Below are 18197 nucleotides of genomic sequence, written 5' to 3'. Positions count from 1 at the left end.
TTGACTTCAGTGGCAGTGCCCAGGTGTCACTGAGACCAGAATTTGTCCACTCTGCATTTTCACACCCAGTACACTGATTTGTATGGAGACATTGGTTTAGATAAGCAGGTACCAATTGCTATACCACTGTATAATGTTGTTGTAAGAACACCTAGATAAAGCTATTAAGCTTTTCTCAAGAAGACTGGACAGTCTTAATTAGTGTGCACAGCTTTGAGTTGAAATATACGCAGTACAGTAAAGTTCAGTTTTCGGTCCTAGGTATTCTGAGGATGGGTGCATTACAATCAGATTAGATAGAGAATCTAATTTTCACAGAGGAATCTATAAAATGGAGTGGCAGCAGGCACAGATCACTACAGATATAGTGAACCGTTAGATCTATACAGAGATATGCCAATAGACATTGCTAAGCTTATCTATGAAGACATAACACCAGTCCATTCACAGTAAAAAAAAACTTTTATTTAAAAGTATGAGGCCAGAGAGTTCCTTTTTGGCAGCATAAAAGCATGTTGGACATTTTAATACAATTGTAATCAAACTAACTATGGTATTCTCTTCCCTGTTTTAATATTAACCTCCCTAGGGGCCTAATGCTGTGAGAGAGACTCTTAGGCATATTAGCACCTCTTTGTTTATTTTTGTTTGTTTTTTTAGGGCTACGACATGTCTCAGATGACCAGAAGACCCATAAGAATCCCAATCTACGTGCTCAGGGTCCGCCAGTTCGTTCTCCTACAAAAAGCCATACTCCAAGCCCCACTTCTCCCAAAAATTCTCCTCAGCAGATCCATTCTCCTTTGTTAGAACTAGAGGGAAAGAAATGGAGAGTGGTAAGTTCAGCTCACATCTCATATACACATGTACTTGTGCCTGGAATATTCCTAGAGGGATTGTACCTGCCTGAGGCACAATCTCTCCAGTGCTCCTCTGGGGGCATAGCGGCTCTGCACTTAGCCACAGCTTAGTCCTTAATATTCTTATAGGATTTATAGTTTGTTCATTTGTTGGTGAGAATAGTATAATAATTTACCTGAACTGGAAAATACTGTTATAAGGTTCAGAACCAATACTTTAGTTCTTAACTCAGTCAAAAAGTCCCTCAGCAGGAAACCCAGAGGGAGCTCCAATTGAGTAAGGTCCCATCGTGCAAGCCATTCTTACGTACGAGAGATATAGTTGTTGTGACGCAATGGAAGTTCTCCTCATTTATTAGCCAGTGGAAGCACCGCTGTCTAGGTACAGTACTCATATCGTCACAATATCATAGTATTTACAAATAGAGAGAACGATTGTTCATCTTCTTTCCCAGATTAAACTAATCAAAGGGGTTTTTTTTTGGGGGGGGGGGGTTGCATGTGCATGCAAAGAACTTATTAAATGGAAAATTACGTTGTTTATAAGAGGGGGGAAGACAAGACATGATTTAGTCAGTTGGTAGCTTACATAGGCCCTTGTTTGCATGGGTCACAGTGTGCATGAGGGACAGCCATTGTTTACATGGGTTGTGCTATGCTAGTGTTAGAATATTCCAGGTACTCTCACTGAGACAGGAAAGTGCAGTAAAGGCAAAACATGGGAGAGCCCCTGTGTACATGCTAAGTAGACCAGCATTTTGCTATGAATTCTGTTTTACCATGCTGGGACAGGCAGTGCGTAGCTTACATACCTCAAGTCTCCCATTGAAATCAATTAGCAGTCTTGAGCACAAAATGGGCCCTCAGTGTCTTACAAATAGAAGGGATGGTCTTCATGCACTACTCCTTGTTGGATACTGCTTTGCTCACACCTAACCCTAATGAATTATATAACAGTATGGCACCAACAACTTGTTCTATTCTTGAAGGAGCCTACTTGTTCTAAAACTGGGTGGTAACCAAGCAACAATTTCACTGGAATAGTTTTAAATAGTTGAGTGTATAAGAACCTAGTACCAAAATAAACATTTTTTTGCCTTGGTCAGTGTTAAGATCTTCACAACACAGACACTTCAGCTCTAAGTCATGCACACACAGCACTGAATATGTGCCCTCATAAACCCAATCAGTTCGACTCATCACAGGCGGAGATAAGTGAGAATCTTTTTTTCCCCCCTTCTCTTTCTATGTGAAGATTCAATGACTGGAATAAGTTGTGCTTAAAGTCTACCTTATTGCTGCCTTATTAAAGATAGTGAAACCAGTATATGCGTTTTTTAAAACAGGAATACCAAGAGGATAAGAACGACCTTGTTATTACTGATACTGAACTCAAGCAAGTGGCTTACATTTTTAAATGCAACAAATCTACACTACAAATGAAAGGAAAAATAAATTCCGTTACAATTGGTGAGTGAACAGTCTCACATATGAGCTTTGGGGCAGTAAGTCCTGGAAAGATTTGCACATGCAGTTAACTTTATGGACATGAATAGTCCTGTGTAAAGTTACTCACACATGTAAGTCATTGCAGGGTGGAAGCATTTTAGTTTCTAATGTGGTCATGTAATTTTTTTTTTTTTAAAAACATCTTTTTATTATGCCTTCATTTGTTTGGGGTTTGTTTGTTTGTTTGTAGACAACTGCAGAAAGTTTGGCCTTGTGTTTGACAACGTCGTGGGTATCGTGGAAGTGATCAATTCCAGGGATATTCAGATTCAGGTAAACATCCAATTAGAAAAGAAGAAAAGAACCAACAACTTCAAAGTGGTATTCGGCTACTCGAGATGATTTCAGCTTCCCTGGAGTATACAAAAAAATTCTATATTTCCAAAAGTTACCTTTTAGATGCACTAAATTCTTCTAACTTGTCTAGAAATAGGTTGAGAGTTACTATTGTTTTTGCTTTTGAGTTTTCAAGTGCCACTGATCAAGGCTCCCTTTCGAGAACACCTTTCCTTAATGTTCTGGTGCCGTAGTTGAGATCAGCAGAGGTATTTTCTGATAGTCTGGGAACTGTTACTTCTGGAGAGTGCTGGTCAGGTTCTCTCAATGAACAGTCCCTAGCATCCTGGTCCATCAGTGCCAGAGTTTGGCAAAGCTTCATGGCATAGTGCCACTCATTTTTGCCTAATTGGTGCTAAAGTCAAGAAGGTGGTTGTGAGGCTCAGCTAATTTTCTCCATTTGCCCACTGAGGATGTTGGGGTAGATTTTCAAATGGCACCTAACTCTCAATTACTTTAATTGAGAGCTAGGTGCTGCGCCCTTGAAAGTCTACCCTGTTAGCAACAGAATGGAATTGAAATGGCTTCTCCGGCTTTGCTGGGAGAAGGGCAAACAATGGCTTTTCTTTAAAATATCAATAAAAAATAAAACCCTCGAAACATTCATCAGCTCATATCCTGCCATCGGTCTCGAGGCTCACATTCCTCACTGAAATCAGTGGGGTCTTCTACTTACATGTAGATGGGCTGATACAGCAGAGTGAGTGACATTAATAAAGAAGAATACTGTAGCATGCTTCAGAAATATGGCTCAAAGCCACCACGGGGAGAGGAACAGCAAGATATTTTGTATCTTTTAAATGTTAAACAAGTGGATGCCATTACTACTAGCTACGTGTCTACTTCTGAACGTTAACCAATAATTTTATTGGTAATTACTACATTTCCTTTTGTGGGAAAGAGGCAGTTGGGAGAGAAAAAAGGGCATGGTTATTTAGGAAACAGTGATCTTTTTTCAATAAATAGAGGATTTTCATTGTTAGCACTAGAACTATTCACCAAAGCTGAAAAATCTATATATAATGAATAGGAATGCCACATCTTGTTAAAATTCAAATAAGGGTGAAATATATTTGCTAAAATCAAAATGCTTTTGATGATTCAGGCTTCATGAATGTTGCATAAGATTTCAGTGCCTTATAGCATGGCTGGTCTTGCACTTAAAGAAAAGTATGAGCCAGGCTGAACAACAGCTGCTTGAAGCAGGCTGCGGTCTTCTTTCTAAGGGTTTGATCCTGAGCACCTGAACTCTGTCAGCACTTCGCAGGTTTGGTCATATGAATGATATGTTAATGTAACAGATCACTGGAATTCACAAGCAGATCTTGCCATAAATAGCAATAATAGTGCAATGCTCTTGGCTCTTGACCCCCACCAGTATAACGATTTACTGATTTTTTTTTTCTGCTGGGTTAATATTTAATCAAATAAAATATCCCCAGTCATACATATGATCCATATAGGAGCATGCTTTCGCCTCAATGGAGCTCCATTAAAATCAATCTAGACACAGTGCTCCACTTGGACAGACTAGCCATAGAATCAAAGCCACGGTCACTTAACACTCTGTGTTTATCAGCATGTTGTTCAGGAACTGAATCTGAAATGTATTAATGTGAATGATGTGAGCAAACACTCCTTTTTATTTACATGTGAATATATATCCCTTGCTGCTGCTGTCTTCTGACCCTAACTATCCTCTGTCCTTTTGATACCTTGGCGAGCATATACCATGGGGCTCTAGTGGGGGGGAGTGGGGCAGGGCAGAGAAGGGGATTCTTACTGACAAACAGTGACTCAACCACTTTGTCCTCTGGAGTTGTTTACAACCCCACAGATGCAAAGAGGAGTTGGCTTGTTTCCTCTTCTCGCCTCAAGTAAATCTTGCACCTGCTTTCAAACTGACTTACAGAAATGTCTGTTTAATTTAAATTGTAATCAATTTCAATACACTTTTAGAGCTGTACCATAGCCGGCAGGGGAAGAAAAAAAAATCCTTTCTTACTATGTGCTGCAATACCTCAGAGACCCTTCAGGCTGCAGAATGTTTTATGCAGAAACTTATAGAGCATCTCTCTAGTCTAGGAGTATTTGCAGTCAGTCACTCTGTATGTGTGTGGGGGAACTGTTTCCCCATAAGTCCCACTGACGTACATGCAAGCTATGCACTAGTACTGGTGGGAGTGTGTGTATCCCATGACCTTATCCCCTTTGGTAAAGAGTGCCAAGGGGTGGAGACTCTGTGTGTGTGTGGGGGGGGGGGGTAGAGGCTTGTAGTTTAAAAGTTGATGTTTTAGAACTTCAGGGCTAAAGAATAACATTTAATACAGTTAAACGGTAGCAGCCTTCCCACCATCTATTAATTGGTCAATGCCAGTCTGTTTAAATCCCCAAATGTAAATGCAGCATCAGAGGTTGGTGGCCAAAGCCAGGATCAGAAGGTGGATGGGGGTTTTGTTATCAACTGTTACTTTCACTGACACAGTGACATTTGGTATTAGGTGCATTTATTGTTCTTCAGGTAATGGGGAAAGTGCCAACCATTTCAATTAACAAGACAGAAGGCTGCCACATATACCTCAGTGAAGATTCATTAGACTGTGAGATTGTGAGTGCCAAGTCATCTGAAATGAACATTCTCATCCCCCTAAATGGAGATTATGTAAGTGGAATATTTTTAAAAGACTCAATTTTTCTCCCTCTTTTAATCTGTGTAGTGATTAGCCTTTCATATTACTAGGCAAGTAGGAGTTATAAAGTGCCACAATTTTCCCCCCAGCAAGGTGTGCTTCAAACCATAGAAATAAACCCTCTTTCATACACCAATAGTCTCAGATACAATCCATCGAAGAACACCTTTTCCTGGGGTGCAAGGTAATTCTGTACATTAAAAGAGCCTTTATCTCCTTCCATTGTGATGGAAAATAATTCAGTGTCTCCTATGTCAATGTAGTCTCTAGACTGTGTGAAATAGATTTCTAACTATAGTTTCCTGCCACACATTATAAGAACATTAACTCAAAGGTCAGGAAATGCCAATGTTAAGTCAACATAATCCCATATTAATTCTCAAATAATACAATGTATTTTTAAATACTATACACTTACAAAAAGCTTGTATCTTGTAGTACTTTCTGCGCATGCCAGACAGAGTCCAGGAAAGCCATTCATACATAAGGTGCACGTTTCAGAGCCCTTGCTTCAGGTCTCTTCTACGGAGGTTCTCATACTATACCTAGGACTGCTGTATCTCAACACCTCCTGTGGAGCCGTGCCTCATTCACTGCAGGCAATACAGTAGCAGGTTATCATATAGTAAGACTGTGTTATAATATAGACACACAAAGGGGCAGGGTTAAAGTTGTGTATGCAACTTTACTGAGGGCTTAACCAGGCTATCTTAATGTTCTCTTGATATTTTTGTGCTCCAATTCCATTGGGGAGTTTTTTGTTAATTAAAAAAAAAAAAAAAAAAACCACACACACTAGACACTATACCCTAAATGTTCAGCAGTGACTAGTGGTCCTGGGTGCCCAACTTCAGACACCTTAAAAGGGCCTCATTTTCAGAGGATTGTTGCTAAGCACTTTCTGTAAATCAGGCCCCTTTAAACGTGTCTTGAGCTGGGTACCCAAAATCACTAGTCATTTAAGAAAATGTAAGTCTACTGAATGCCCTTGCAGGGTCTGAAGAAAGGAGCCCTCTCTTCCACATCTTAGGAGTATCACACAATTTTTACCATACAGGGTGTGCATAACCTGAGGCCAGGGCTCCAACAGAGTCCCTGGCCACCTTCACAGGTGCCCACTGAATGAGCTAAGGACTCCCGTGAAGTCCTGCATCATTGACTGTACATATTGTGTCTTTTGGAATGCTTCACTGTTAAAGTGGTAATGTGACAGTGTTTTTGTTACATGCACCTTTGTTCATCCACCTAAGACTGGTGAACAATTATCTTGAGGTCTGAGATTAAATCTGCCACCAAATTCTGGGGATTGACCATGGGTTTTGCTCTGTAGGACATCACTTTTCTCTTTAAAATTCCGGTTAGTCTTGTCATTACCTTACCAGGTTTAAGTCCTTCTTTTCTACATTCCCATCCAGTTAGCTTGGCTGCCTGCTAATGGAGTCCATAGTCTTTTTTGAAACAAGGTATATTGACGTAGTTTGCCCAAATAATGAGGAAAGGGGACTGTTACAAACTAGCACATGAACAAAGCTATATGAATTATGGTAGTAATGAGCTTATTTTCTGTGTGGCATTGAAACAGTTTCCTGCCCGCAATGAAGAAGGCCTCTTTGTAATCCAGGCATGTCTGAGTTATAAATGCCTTGTCAATCATGCAGCACTAATAGTACTCCATCAGTTTTTATAAGATATCCACTGTTTATCTAACAATTGTTGTTGCTCTTTCCATTTACCAGAAAGAATTTCCTGTTCCTGAACAGTTCAAGACAGCATGGGATGGATCTAAGTTGGTCACTGAACCTGCAGAGATTGTAGGTTAACTTCCTAATGCCATACAGCACCTGCTGACCACGATCTCAGACCAAGGTCAGCCTAAATAAAACAGCAACATAAAGAACTAGAAGTAACAGTAGCTCATACTGCTGCAGTAGGTCTTCAAACAGCAGCTCTGTACATTAGAAACAATGACATGTCTGGCACGCTTTTATTAGGCATTCTGTTATTTTTAAAGTTTCCACACAGTTTGCCTTCATTTACGGTTTTGATTCTACATGATGTCATGTGAACATAAGGGATTTAAAAAAAAAAAATACTCCATTTGCATTATTGGCTATTACACTGCACACAACAAGCCAAAAATATTGCATGATATACTTTGTTACAATCATGTTTCAGTGCATTCCTTTTTACGTTTCTGCTAATCAAAAATAATCTTAACAGTTAAGATGTTTATTTTACCTTTTAGACAATTCATGTATGATGTGGTGAACATGTACCCCTAGGAAGTGTGTGATTCTTGTAGATCTGTTCTAATCATCATGGGGGGTTTTAAGATGCAAAAGTACAATTTTTCAGCAATACATATTGCCAGTGGACTATAAAAACAGGATATTTTAATCAAACATTTTTCTAATATGTATATGTAGAGTATCCTTCAGCTTTCAGTTTACACAGACCTGTTGTATCCCTTTTGGTTGTAAATTATTAATCCTAATATCTTCTAGAAAACATTACTTAATGTTCAGCATATCATCTGAAGGTTTTTCACTTCTCTGATTTCTCTTGGGTTCCTTTATTTTGGGCTGGGGCAGGGCGGGAATTGGGTTTTTTTGTTTTTCTTCACGCAGTACCTCACAGCCTGCTCTGAAAACTGAGGGCAGGTCTACACTACAGCCAGGATCAATGCTCTGAGATCAATCCACTGGTGGTTGATTTAGTGGGTCTAATGAAGACCCAGCAAAATCAACAGCAGATCACTCTCCAGTCGATCCCTGTACTCTACCCCCAACGAGAAGAGTAAGGTAAGTCAATGGGAGAGTTTCTTCCATCGACACCCCGCAGTGTAGACCCCGCGGTAACTCGACCTAAGGTACATCGACTTCAACTACATGTAGCTGGAGTTGCGTAATGTAGGTCGACTTTCCATGGTAGTGTAGACATAGCTTGAGATAGGGTTGTTTCATGATTTGGGACACATGCTAAGTGTCAGATGCCCTATACCTGGTTTCCTTGCTGATTTTGTTTCTCTGAAGTATTCTAGTGTATAAGCCCTCTGTTGGGGATGTAGTCCCAGGGTTTGGTTGTTTTTTAAGCCACTTGCAAGATTTGCATACTAATCTTCAAATATGTCCATAAATAAAAGCCATAGATGTATTCCATCTGAATTCTGAACCCAAATTAAAGGGACTATTTCTTGTTTAAGACCCTTGATTCTATGTTACAGTTCTTATTTACATGTTTTTTTAACACTAAGGTGGAGTGTGCTATACATTTTACGATTTCAGCGTGTAGTAGTCAAAATTCAGCATACATTTTTGATCACTTGTAATACTTTGTAAGAGTGAAATCATGGTTATACGGTTGCAAAGCTAGTTACAGGATATACATTGTGCCTACTGCACCTTTTCAGAGTACATAAATTCCTTCAGTTTTAAAGTATCTGATTGTACTACAACCAATAGTGCTCATACAATAAGGTTTTATTATCTGATGTTTTATCTGTATGTATAATGTTGTGGCTTTAGTACATACCATTTTTGAACAGTAAACCTATTCTGAAATAAAAAAGGCGTCTGTACTTGGTTTAAATACAGCGAGTTCAAAGTGCCATTTCAAAAGGTTTGAATGACGAGAGGCAGCTCTGACTCCCTGCTGTTGACCGAGTGTCTCTTGTACATCATATCCAACCCTCCCCTCTCCCAGAGAATAGCTTGGATAGAATGTATTAGTGATAATGGGCAGACTTGTATTTTCAAAATTAAAGCCTTAGTGGCAACCACAGAACTTCAGAGGCCCTCACTTTAAATAATTGCATTGTATAACATCACTCTCTCTTTTTGGTGCACCTGTATGTGCCATAGGTTATGTCCTGGAAATGACCAAGTTCAAGTTGGAGTCACAGAAACTTTGTTTCTAGTCTCAGCTCTGCCACTAACTCATTGTGGGCCCATGGGCATGTCCCTTTTGGGCTGATTGTCAGAGATGCACAGCATAGCATCATCCACTAGTTGTGCAATATATTGCACCTGGATGTAGAGCACATGCCTAAAGAAACAGGCGGCCGGTGTAGGTCATGACAGAACAGTTTATTAACATTAAGAACACTAATAATTTCTGCCGTAAAACAATCACACATAGGAACATTCTAAACCTGAGCCACTGACTTCTCTTCTAATCTTGCATCTGATATGGATACTATGTATGTCATCACTCAGTAATATGATGCCAACCAACCCTTTGGACTGCTGAAGCAAAACAAGTGTTGAATACTCAAAAACAACAGGAAGCAGATATACATCTCTGACTTATAGGAGGCAGGCAAATCATTTCAAAATATCCCCGTGAGGAACCAGGGATACTGATTCTCCCCTGAAATAAGTGGCTGTTTGAGGGGCTGTATACTTGTATGACTTTTCTCCTAAATATCTGCAGGGAAAACACCACTGTGGTACAGCTTTCTCCCTATGGATTATGTTCCTGCAAATGTTTTACAAATATTGCAGAAAAGGCATTTCTAAGAAATTATCCTATTAACTGTTGATATCAGATACATGTGCCCTTGCTACACTTTTTTTAAAGTGCAGTTTAGTTTCCTTGCCATGCATTCTCATGTAGGATGGGCTGCACCCTGCCCTACAGTGGAAACCCATCTTTAACGTATCTATGGGATGTGAAGGAAGAGGATCTTTTTTTTTAAATCCCAGCTTCTGACTCCACCTAATACACATCTATGTACAGATGCCTCTAAAGAATAATTCTCTACTGAAAATCATATATAAAATCATGTTGGTAAAGAAATGTACATGCCTCCATCCTTCCGGCATTCTGCATAATGACAATCTGATGAGCTGTGCCAACTTTAATTGATTGTCTTCAGCTCTGAGCTACACTTAATGCCTTCCCCAGTTCTGTTGCTACAACCAATATATCATAACTTTAGGTGAGGAATAAGCAGGAATGAGCAGCCCTAATGTGCAAAGATTGTTTTGCATTATCTTGTGCCGATTCCAGCTGTGTCCAAGTCACACCCTCATTGTGCTTTTCTGTACCAAAATTGTGGTTATTCTTGATATCAACTGTTGCACCCATTTAAATTGTACAGCACCACACTAGCTAGAACCCACTTGGGTGCATACAGTGATCTTGAGAGAACAATTATTTAAACATGTGTGCTATCTATGGGGATAATTGTGGCATGCAGGACAGTTATCGCCTTTTTGATGAAGAATTACACAATCAACGTAGTGTGATTTTCATGAAGTTTTGCACCCATGTAAATATTGGAAATAATGCAGAGAACAGGCCCTTTTGAACTTTAAAGCCTTTATTCTCAATGTTGTCATTCTCTGTATATTTTTGTTTGTTAATGGAAAGAGGTGGGAGTTATGAGGTGGCCAAAACAGCAGCTTCTAGTTTCAGTGACTGAAGAGTTGTAGCTTTAGGAGTGAAGAGTCAGCCTTGTATCCAAGGTAATAAATGCAGGACACAAGGTTGTATCTTCTAAACACATCTCAACTTCTTTTCATCAGTGTAACTATAGATAAATATGATTGTTATCATTTTACTCCTAGAGACAATATCTAGACTTTGGAACCACAGGTTAAAATCCTTCTGGCATCAATTCCGCCCTTTATCCTTCCAAGGTGTATAAACTGAGAACCATAAGTTGTTTACTGTGTACGTCCTTTTTTATTATTAACATACCTTCCCTGAGGGCCTGTCTGCTTTGCATGGATGTTAGAGATCCTATGACACTTTCCACAAAGTAGGGGGTTGCTTCATTGTTTTTAGTCAAAAGTGTCCCTTCTCCCAGGGCTGTCCCTAGCTATTCTGGGGCCCTATGCAGCTCCCCCCCCCACCCAACAAGGGGTGGGGTGGGGCCCCAGGCCTCCACGGGTTGTGTGGGGCTGGGCTCAGGCCTCTGTGGGAGAGGAGGGGGTTGGCTTGGGGGGAACCACCCCCCAGCACTCACCAGCAGCGCGGCTGCGGCCGGGTCCCTGCACTTCCTGCCGTCGGTGAGTGCAGGCCCGACCCTGCTGCACTCCTCAGGGGCGGGAAGAGGCAAGGGAGGGAGCAGAGCAGGGGCAGGGACTTTGGGGAAGGGGTGAAGTGGGGGCAGAGGTGGGGTGGGGGCTAGAGCAGCACGCAGCTGTGCAGTGCACCAGGAAATTTGGTACCTCAAGTTTCCTGGTGCCCTACGCAGCTGAGTATTTTGCATATGGGTAAGGACGGACCTGCCTTCTCCACATTTTTGTGCCATTTGTTGGCTGGCTGGCCGGCCACTGCCATCCACTCCAGAGGTGACTGCATTTCAGTGATACTGTAAGTATGTGGCCAAAAGGACAAATGCAAGGTGTGTTGCCAAATAATGAAAATAATTACTGCATAATACAAAGTTCGCATGTAATGGTGTTAGAATGATCAAGTTCGTAGAAAGCCCCAAAATAATAAAGGTTTCATTGCTTGATACTGTGGGGCAACATCCCATATGAAGTTCATCACCCTTTGTTGACACTTAGCCTTTGTCTCTACTGCCTTGCACTTTGTGTAGTATTTGGGCCTAGAGAACCTGCTCTTGCCAAATTAAAAACATAAGTTTTGCCATGGATTTTAATGGGATCAGGATCAGACCTTAAGTACTTTAAGGAATATGCAATTCTAGAAATAATCCCAACATTATATAATAGAATCTGTGCCAATTTTTGATACAGACTGATGACAGGATATATCCCTGAAAGCAGAAACTCAGGTAGTAAATACAATAATTCCCCAACCGTTATCAAGAAATGGTGAATTGGCCCTTTGTTTCTTATTATCTTAAAAAGGAAACTCTGTAAAAATCCTGATTTAATTAATCATACTTGTCATTAAAAATATAGGAAAACATAAGAGATTGTAAGTATTGAGGTACTGACCCTATATATCCACCAGGTGGCAGAAAACTATTATGGTGCAAGCAATTCCAAGCTTTGTTGGTAATCAGACAATGTAGGAACTATACTATTTATATAGAATACATGTATTAATTTAGAATTGCAGCTAATCCAGGAATTAGGAAAGTTTACACTCCAAAAACAAGGCAAAATTAACATTGTTAAAAACAAGAAAAGATTATTTGATTCTGAAAATGATCATTTGAGTAAATCCAGAGTTATAAAAGGATTTATTTTTTTTTAAGAAAGTGCCGGGGGGAGGAGGAAGAGAGAGAACATCCAGTTCTAGGTATCAGTGAATACAGCTCATCCATTTTCAGCTAACCTTCTAGAATAACCATTTTAAAAATACATGCAACAGGAAATACCTAGTTGACTTAGAACACTGAAGTCTAGTGAGCAGGGTTATTAAAGAAGGTGACAGGAGAAATAATTTCCAGTCTGCCTTTGAAATACAGAAATCTTTCCAGTGTGTTCAACCAAAGCATTCATGTTATTATTAATTATTAAGTGTGGTTAGGGTGCTCGGCTTTGTACATGTCACATGCCCTGTAGACCTTGCATCCAGTATTTAATTTAGTGCCATTGTAATATATACAGATCCCAGAAATACCTACACCTGAAACCCCAAATTCTACTCCCAAACATCAGCCCATATCATGTAGTCATTGGAGATCTCCAGCCTAAGAGCTAAATAGCCTACATGGGTGAAATGCTGGTACCATTGACTTCAATGGGGACAGGATTTCTCCCCATATCCCTTGCACCTGCAGAGGGTGGGGATGAATGGAAGATCCACATGGTGGTAGAAAGACTGACTATTACTCCAGCCTCTAATGCTCTCTGATTACTTCGCAGGGTGAGGGGAGACGGCATAGAGGATCCAGAGGGCAAGGGGTTCTCTGGCCTGGCCCAGGCTATCCCCAAACAGCTACTATGCATAGCCACTCAGCTCAATCCAGGGTCCTCTGCACCCACATAATAAAGGAGAGATATTGGAGGAGATAGTAGCATTTGTTATTTGATCCATATAGTAATGATTAATAAGCTGATGTCTGTGAAGTATTTTAAACATATAAAACATTATAGCAGTCACAGATACCAGAGGCATAACTAGCACTATGTACTCAGCCCTCTTTCTACACAGACACTACCACTCCTTTCTACATTAGAGTTCTTCTGCCAACTAAAAAAATTAGTCTGGCATAAAAGGAAATTAAAGCATTTTAAAAGTTTTTCTTACCTTGTCCTTAACTGCATTCAAGTGGTATTTTATGTGCCTCAAGTTCCATTCCAGATGAGTTACTACAGACCTCTAGGGAAAGAGTCCATTCCTTGTAAAGGAGGGAAAGCAAGAGCTCTCAATGCCTCAGCTCCCCTATCTGTACAATGGGGATAATTATACTGCCCAGCCTCACAGGGGTGTTGTGAGGAGAAATATATTAAAGAGGTGCTCAGATACTATAGTAATGAGGATCATATAAGTATTTAAGAAAGGTAGAACCTAGTGTGAGAGACTTCCACTCCTTAGCTATTGCTACCCTGAGTAGGGTGACCAGACAGCAAGTGTGAAAAATCGGGACAGGGAGTGGGGGGTAATAGGAACCTATATGTGAAAAATCGGGACAGGGAGTGGGGGGTAATAGGAACCTATATAAGAAAAAGACCCAAAAATCGGGACTGTCCCTATAAAATCGGGACATCTGGTCACCCTAACCCTGAGGAAGACAGAGATGGAGAGCTTTCCTCTAGGTCTCAGCTCTAGAGAAGAAAATAATAAGCTGTTAAAGGCCGTCCCCTCCTATTTCTCATCAAATGGCAGGTTGGGCTACCAGAGGCCACTTCCCCCTTTTGATTTTCCTTCACAAGAGAGTATAGCTAACCCTTAGACAACGGAAATACTCTGTTATTTATGGATAAGGGGTTGGGTCCCAATCCTGCATGTGCATATGTGTTTAACTTGAGTATCATGAGTAGTGATTTCAATCAGTATTCACAGTACTAAAGTTAAGCAGCCGAGTTTGCAGGGTTGGTGCCTGAGAATCCAAAGACCAAGCTGAGCATTACAAAAGTGTTCCAGGGGAATAAAATTACTTCATATTAATAACTCACAACACTCAGAGTGCACCTGATTGTGAGCACCCCACACTGCAGGTGAATTACATGTTTTCACCAAGTTCCATTAACTTTGCAAGGGATTAGTGCAGTACTATTCTGAAAAGTGACTATGTAAAAATAGCACCTTCTTATGCAACAGATCTGTTCTCTGTGTGTATTCACAGTCCTGTTTGCTCACTTACATAACAAGAGGATGTTTGTAGCTGCTTTTTCAAAAAAATTTGTCAGCCCCAGAGTCAACACAGCTGTGAGAAAGTGAGCTGGATTCTGTTTCATGTTGTGCCTCAAGAGCAGAATTACATACTAAATTTCAACCAGTTACACCTGTGTAAAACCCCTGAGGGCAATAGGATTGCACAGGTGTCACTGAGGACATACCTGAAGCCTGGGAGGTTGCACAGATGTAACTGGAGGTCTAATTTGGCCTTCAGAATTCTTTATACAACTGGTAATGCCCAGAAAGGAAAGAACTAAGTTGGACTTCTGGAGGCTAGTTGAATTTGCAGGGCTGGAAGTTAGAAAACCTATTTAAAGCAAAAATTTTAAAAAGTACAGTTAATATAAAAATCAGTGAAAAGTAATGAACAAGGGGCCCTATGATACCAATTTTACAGTCCCTTTCCAGACTAGATCTCCATTTAAGGATTAATAATCCACTTCAGGATCTCTTAAAAAAATCCCTGGGCTTGCTATAGTCATTCAGCAGCAGAGCAGTTCTCTACTGTAAGAGTTCCTGATCTTGCGGTCTTCCATCCAAAGGGTGAATCACACTGTGCAGTTCTTGTCTTCTTTATCTCCTTTCTTATCTTTTCTCCTTTCCCTCTCTCAGTGATTAAAGTGCACTGGGTTAGAGGCCCAGAAATAAAATTTCTACAACTCAAGCAGGGTGACATTTCAGCCCTGCCTGCGGTGGGGGGAGCGGGGAATATGCCCTGCGCTTCCTCTCTTGCCCAACTCCTGGGGCCACTCAATCAGAGCTGCTGCAGGAAACAAGTCATGCTTTCTCCCCTTCCTTTCAGGAGCCAAAGTCCTTCTCACTAGCGGGAGCACAAAAAACACAGGATAGCTCCACTCCCTCTTCCACTCCTGTGAACTACCCTACCCCCCAACAAATGGGTTTCGAATGCAAAGTGTATGGGAGTGAAGAGCACCTGGAGCTGCTTCCTCCAAGGAGCTTGGAGAGGGGACCCCAGTGCAGCCCCTGAGCCTGGGAGAGACGGGCAAAGAACCCCAAGAGTAGGGTGACCAGATGTCCCAATTTTATAGGGACAATCCTGATATTTGGGGCTTTGTCTTATGTAGGTGCCTATTACCCCTCACCCCCTGTCCCAATTTTTCACACTTGCTGTCTGGTCACCCTATGCGAGAGCTGCAGGACCAGAGATGAGGCAAGGCGGGGGGAGACCTGATGTGAAGGGTTGGAAGGTCAGAATTGATAGGCTGCAGAGAGACAGGCAGATGTGATACCGCTTTCAGTTCTATAGAAAATAATAGACCCACACAAACACTTTTTTCATTCCACTTTACGCATTACCCTCATCTCCTCTCATCTTTCCCCATTATGCCAAACTTTGCAGTATAAGAAGGTCTCAATTCATCTGCCTAATCCAATCTCTACTTTTCATCTGGGCTATATTAGAAAACATGCACTAGTGTGGATCTTCTTACTACAGATGTGCTTAAACTGATTTAGCTAATGTGTCTATCCCTCTCAGTTAAATCAGTTTAAGCATGATTTAAATGCGTTTCAATCCATCTGTATTAGGGAGTTGCAACAAAGTAACTAGATTGACTTTAAAATCAATATGGTTTAATCCCTGTGAGGTTTGTTTTGGCTTTCTTATATAGACAGCTACTTCTCCAATATTGCTGAGTACCGTAACTTGGGCAGCAGGAAGATGTGGTTTTTCTTTGATGTACTGCCGCCAGCCCTGTTGAAGGTGGCTCTTCAGAGGAAAGCCATCACTTCCTACTGAAGAGTGGCTGTCATGCTCAGCAGCATCTGGAAACCAACCAAGTAGTTTAAAAATGTAAAGTTAATTTTAGACAGCTGAGTTGGAAGCTGCTGTAAGGCTCCCAATTTAGTTTCTTACACTTCAAAATTGTGCGAAGAGGGAGACAGAAGAGATGAGAGGCTGAGGACTCAAGGGAAAAGATACTGTCTGACTTAGATACCAAGGTGACAAGTGCCTTAGAAACAACTAGGATATACAGAAAAATGGCAATGTTTAGCTACCTCCCATCCTCCTGAGCCTTGATGCCCCTAGCTAATTCTGTGGCCTCTAGCTAATTTCAGTTTAGAAAATACAACTGCAAAGCTAATTCAGTTTTCAGAACAGAAAGTGATTTGAAAGTAGCCAGAGGCCACAAGCTGAAAGCAGATGGGCAATGGCAAGAACAGAGAAAATTCAATTTATCCAGCTACATCTGCTCAGAAATGTAGAGGTAGGGTGAGAGCACATTTAATCATGTCAGTAGCTTTATTGGCATGACAAGGTAGCTGTTGGTAAGACTGATTCATCAGTGATGTCGACCAAATTCAGAGGTAAGTTTATGGAAAGCTGAAGTGGTAACTTATGCCCTGCTCCCTTAGCACATCTGTTATACCAGCTTAAACTCAGTTCTGAATTCAGAATGGAATTTCAACATGGTAATGGGATTTGTACAAAAGATCCACTCTGTCTTTTACACCCCATGTAACACCACTGACTTCAGTAGAATTGCATGGGTGTGATGGAGGACAGCACTGGGATGAAAATACCTTAAATTATAGGAACAATGAAATGAAGTCATGCTTGCTGATCAACAGAGCAGCCCCAAATGTCTCACTCATTGACTAAAGAAACTTGTTAACTAAGGAATACAGCTAAAGGCCTTTGGGAAAGAAGGGTCTATCTACATGTGTTTCAGCTAGAGGTTAACATTCTCACATTAAAAAAAAAAAAAAAAAAAACTTTGTGCACATGGTCTCTGTGGATTGCAATGCAGGCAGCCCCGAGACTAGGAGGTGATTTGAGAAGATATTAAAGGAGCTTAGAGTGTGAAGTTGTCTCCCTCAGAAACTCTGAATACTAAGACATTTGATAAAGATATCAGTACTCAACTACACAGATTTCTGTTGAGAAATCTTTCAGCAATGCTCTCACCATCACATTTGCTGCACTCTGGGCTCTCACCAGCATTAGTGGCATTATTTTATCTTAAATGATTTACAGTGGAAATTCCTGTGGTCATTTCCCCGCACCTTTAGCTGTGGAGTACTGATCCCTACATAGACCTATCAGACAAAAAGACTGTCTCACACTGCAGTGAAATGTGTTAAGACAGACACGAACTCAAACCAGTGACCATAACCTGGAGGCAGAAAGCAGGAGGCACAAGCTGTCTAAACCTAGTGGGGACCAGAGAAACACTTTTTACTCAAGGAAGATAGGTCCATCAATGGCGATGAGCCAAGATGGTCAGGGACAGAACCCTATGCTCTGAGCGTCCCTAGCCTCTGATTGCCAGAAGCTGGGAGTGGACAGGATCAATTACTGGATTATTGCCTTTTCTGTTCATTGCCACTAAAGCACCTGACACTGGCCACTGTCAGAAGAGAGGATACTGGGCTAGACAGACCATTGATCTGACCCACTATGGCTGTTCTTATGTACTCACTAGGAGGAAGCACGAGAAGGGTATTTTTCTCAAATCAGCAGACACCATTAAAGATTTCTCCTCAAAAAACAATGAGGCCAAACTGGAAAAAG

General features: G+C 40.9%; 1 protein-coding gene and 1 long non-coding RNA gene across 4 annotated transcripts in view; one reads left to right on the top strand and one right to left on the bottom strand.

Annotated features, from left to right (window-relative positions):
• Positions 1 to 8962, top strand: part of LOC135981641 (adenylyl cyclase-associated protein 2-like) — a 77526-nt gene extending 68564 nt beyond the window's left edge. For all 3 annotated transcript variants that reach the window (XM_065585009.1, XM_065585011.1, XM_065585010.1), the window contains 5 exons: positions 661 to 836; positions 2207 to 2330; positions 2560 to 2642; positions 5227 to 5367; positions 7132 to 8962. In XM_065585009.1, the coding sequence (XP_065441081.1) occupies positions 661 to 836; positions 2207 to 2330; positions 2560 to 2642; positions 5227 to 5367; positions 7132 to 7215 (608 nt within the window). In that variant the 3' untranslated portion in view covers positions 7216 to 8962. The remainder of the gene's footprint in view (positions 1 to 660; positions 837 to 2206; positions 2331 to 2559; positions 2643 to 5226; positions 5368 to 7131) is intronic.
• LOC135981642 (uncharacterized) lies at positions 718 to 14839 on the bottom strand. The gene is made up of 3 exons (XR_010598765.1): positions 13571 to 14839; positions 5814 to 5988; positions 718 to 812 (listed from the first exon to the last, which is right to left on the bottom strand). It is a non-coding gene; the product is annotated as an uncharacterized LOC135981642 (long non-coding RNA).
• Positions 14840 to 18197: the final 3358 nt, after the last annotated feature.

The sequence above is a fragment of the Chrysemys picta genome, chromosome 2 (genome assembly GCF_011386835.1).
Source record: "Chrysemys picta bellii isolate R12L10 chromosome 2, ASM1138683v2, whole genome shotgun sequence".
In the NCBI taxonomy this organism is placed as follows: Eukaryota; Metazoa; Chordata; order Testudines; family Emydidae; genus Chrysemys; species Chrysemys picta.
This window is presented reverse-complemented; position numbering and strand designations above follow the sequence as displayed.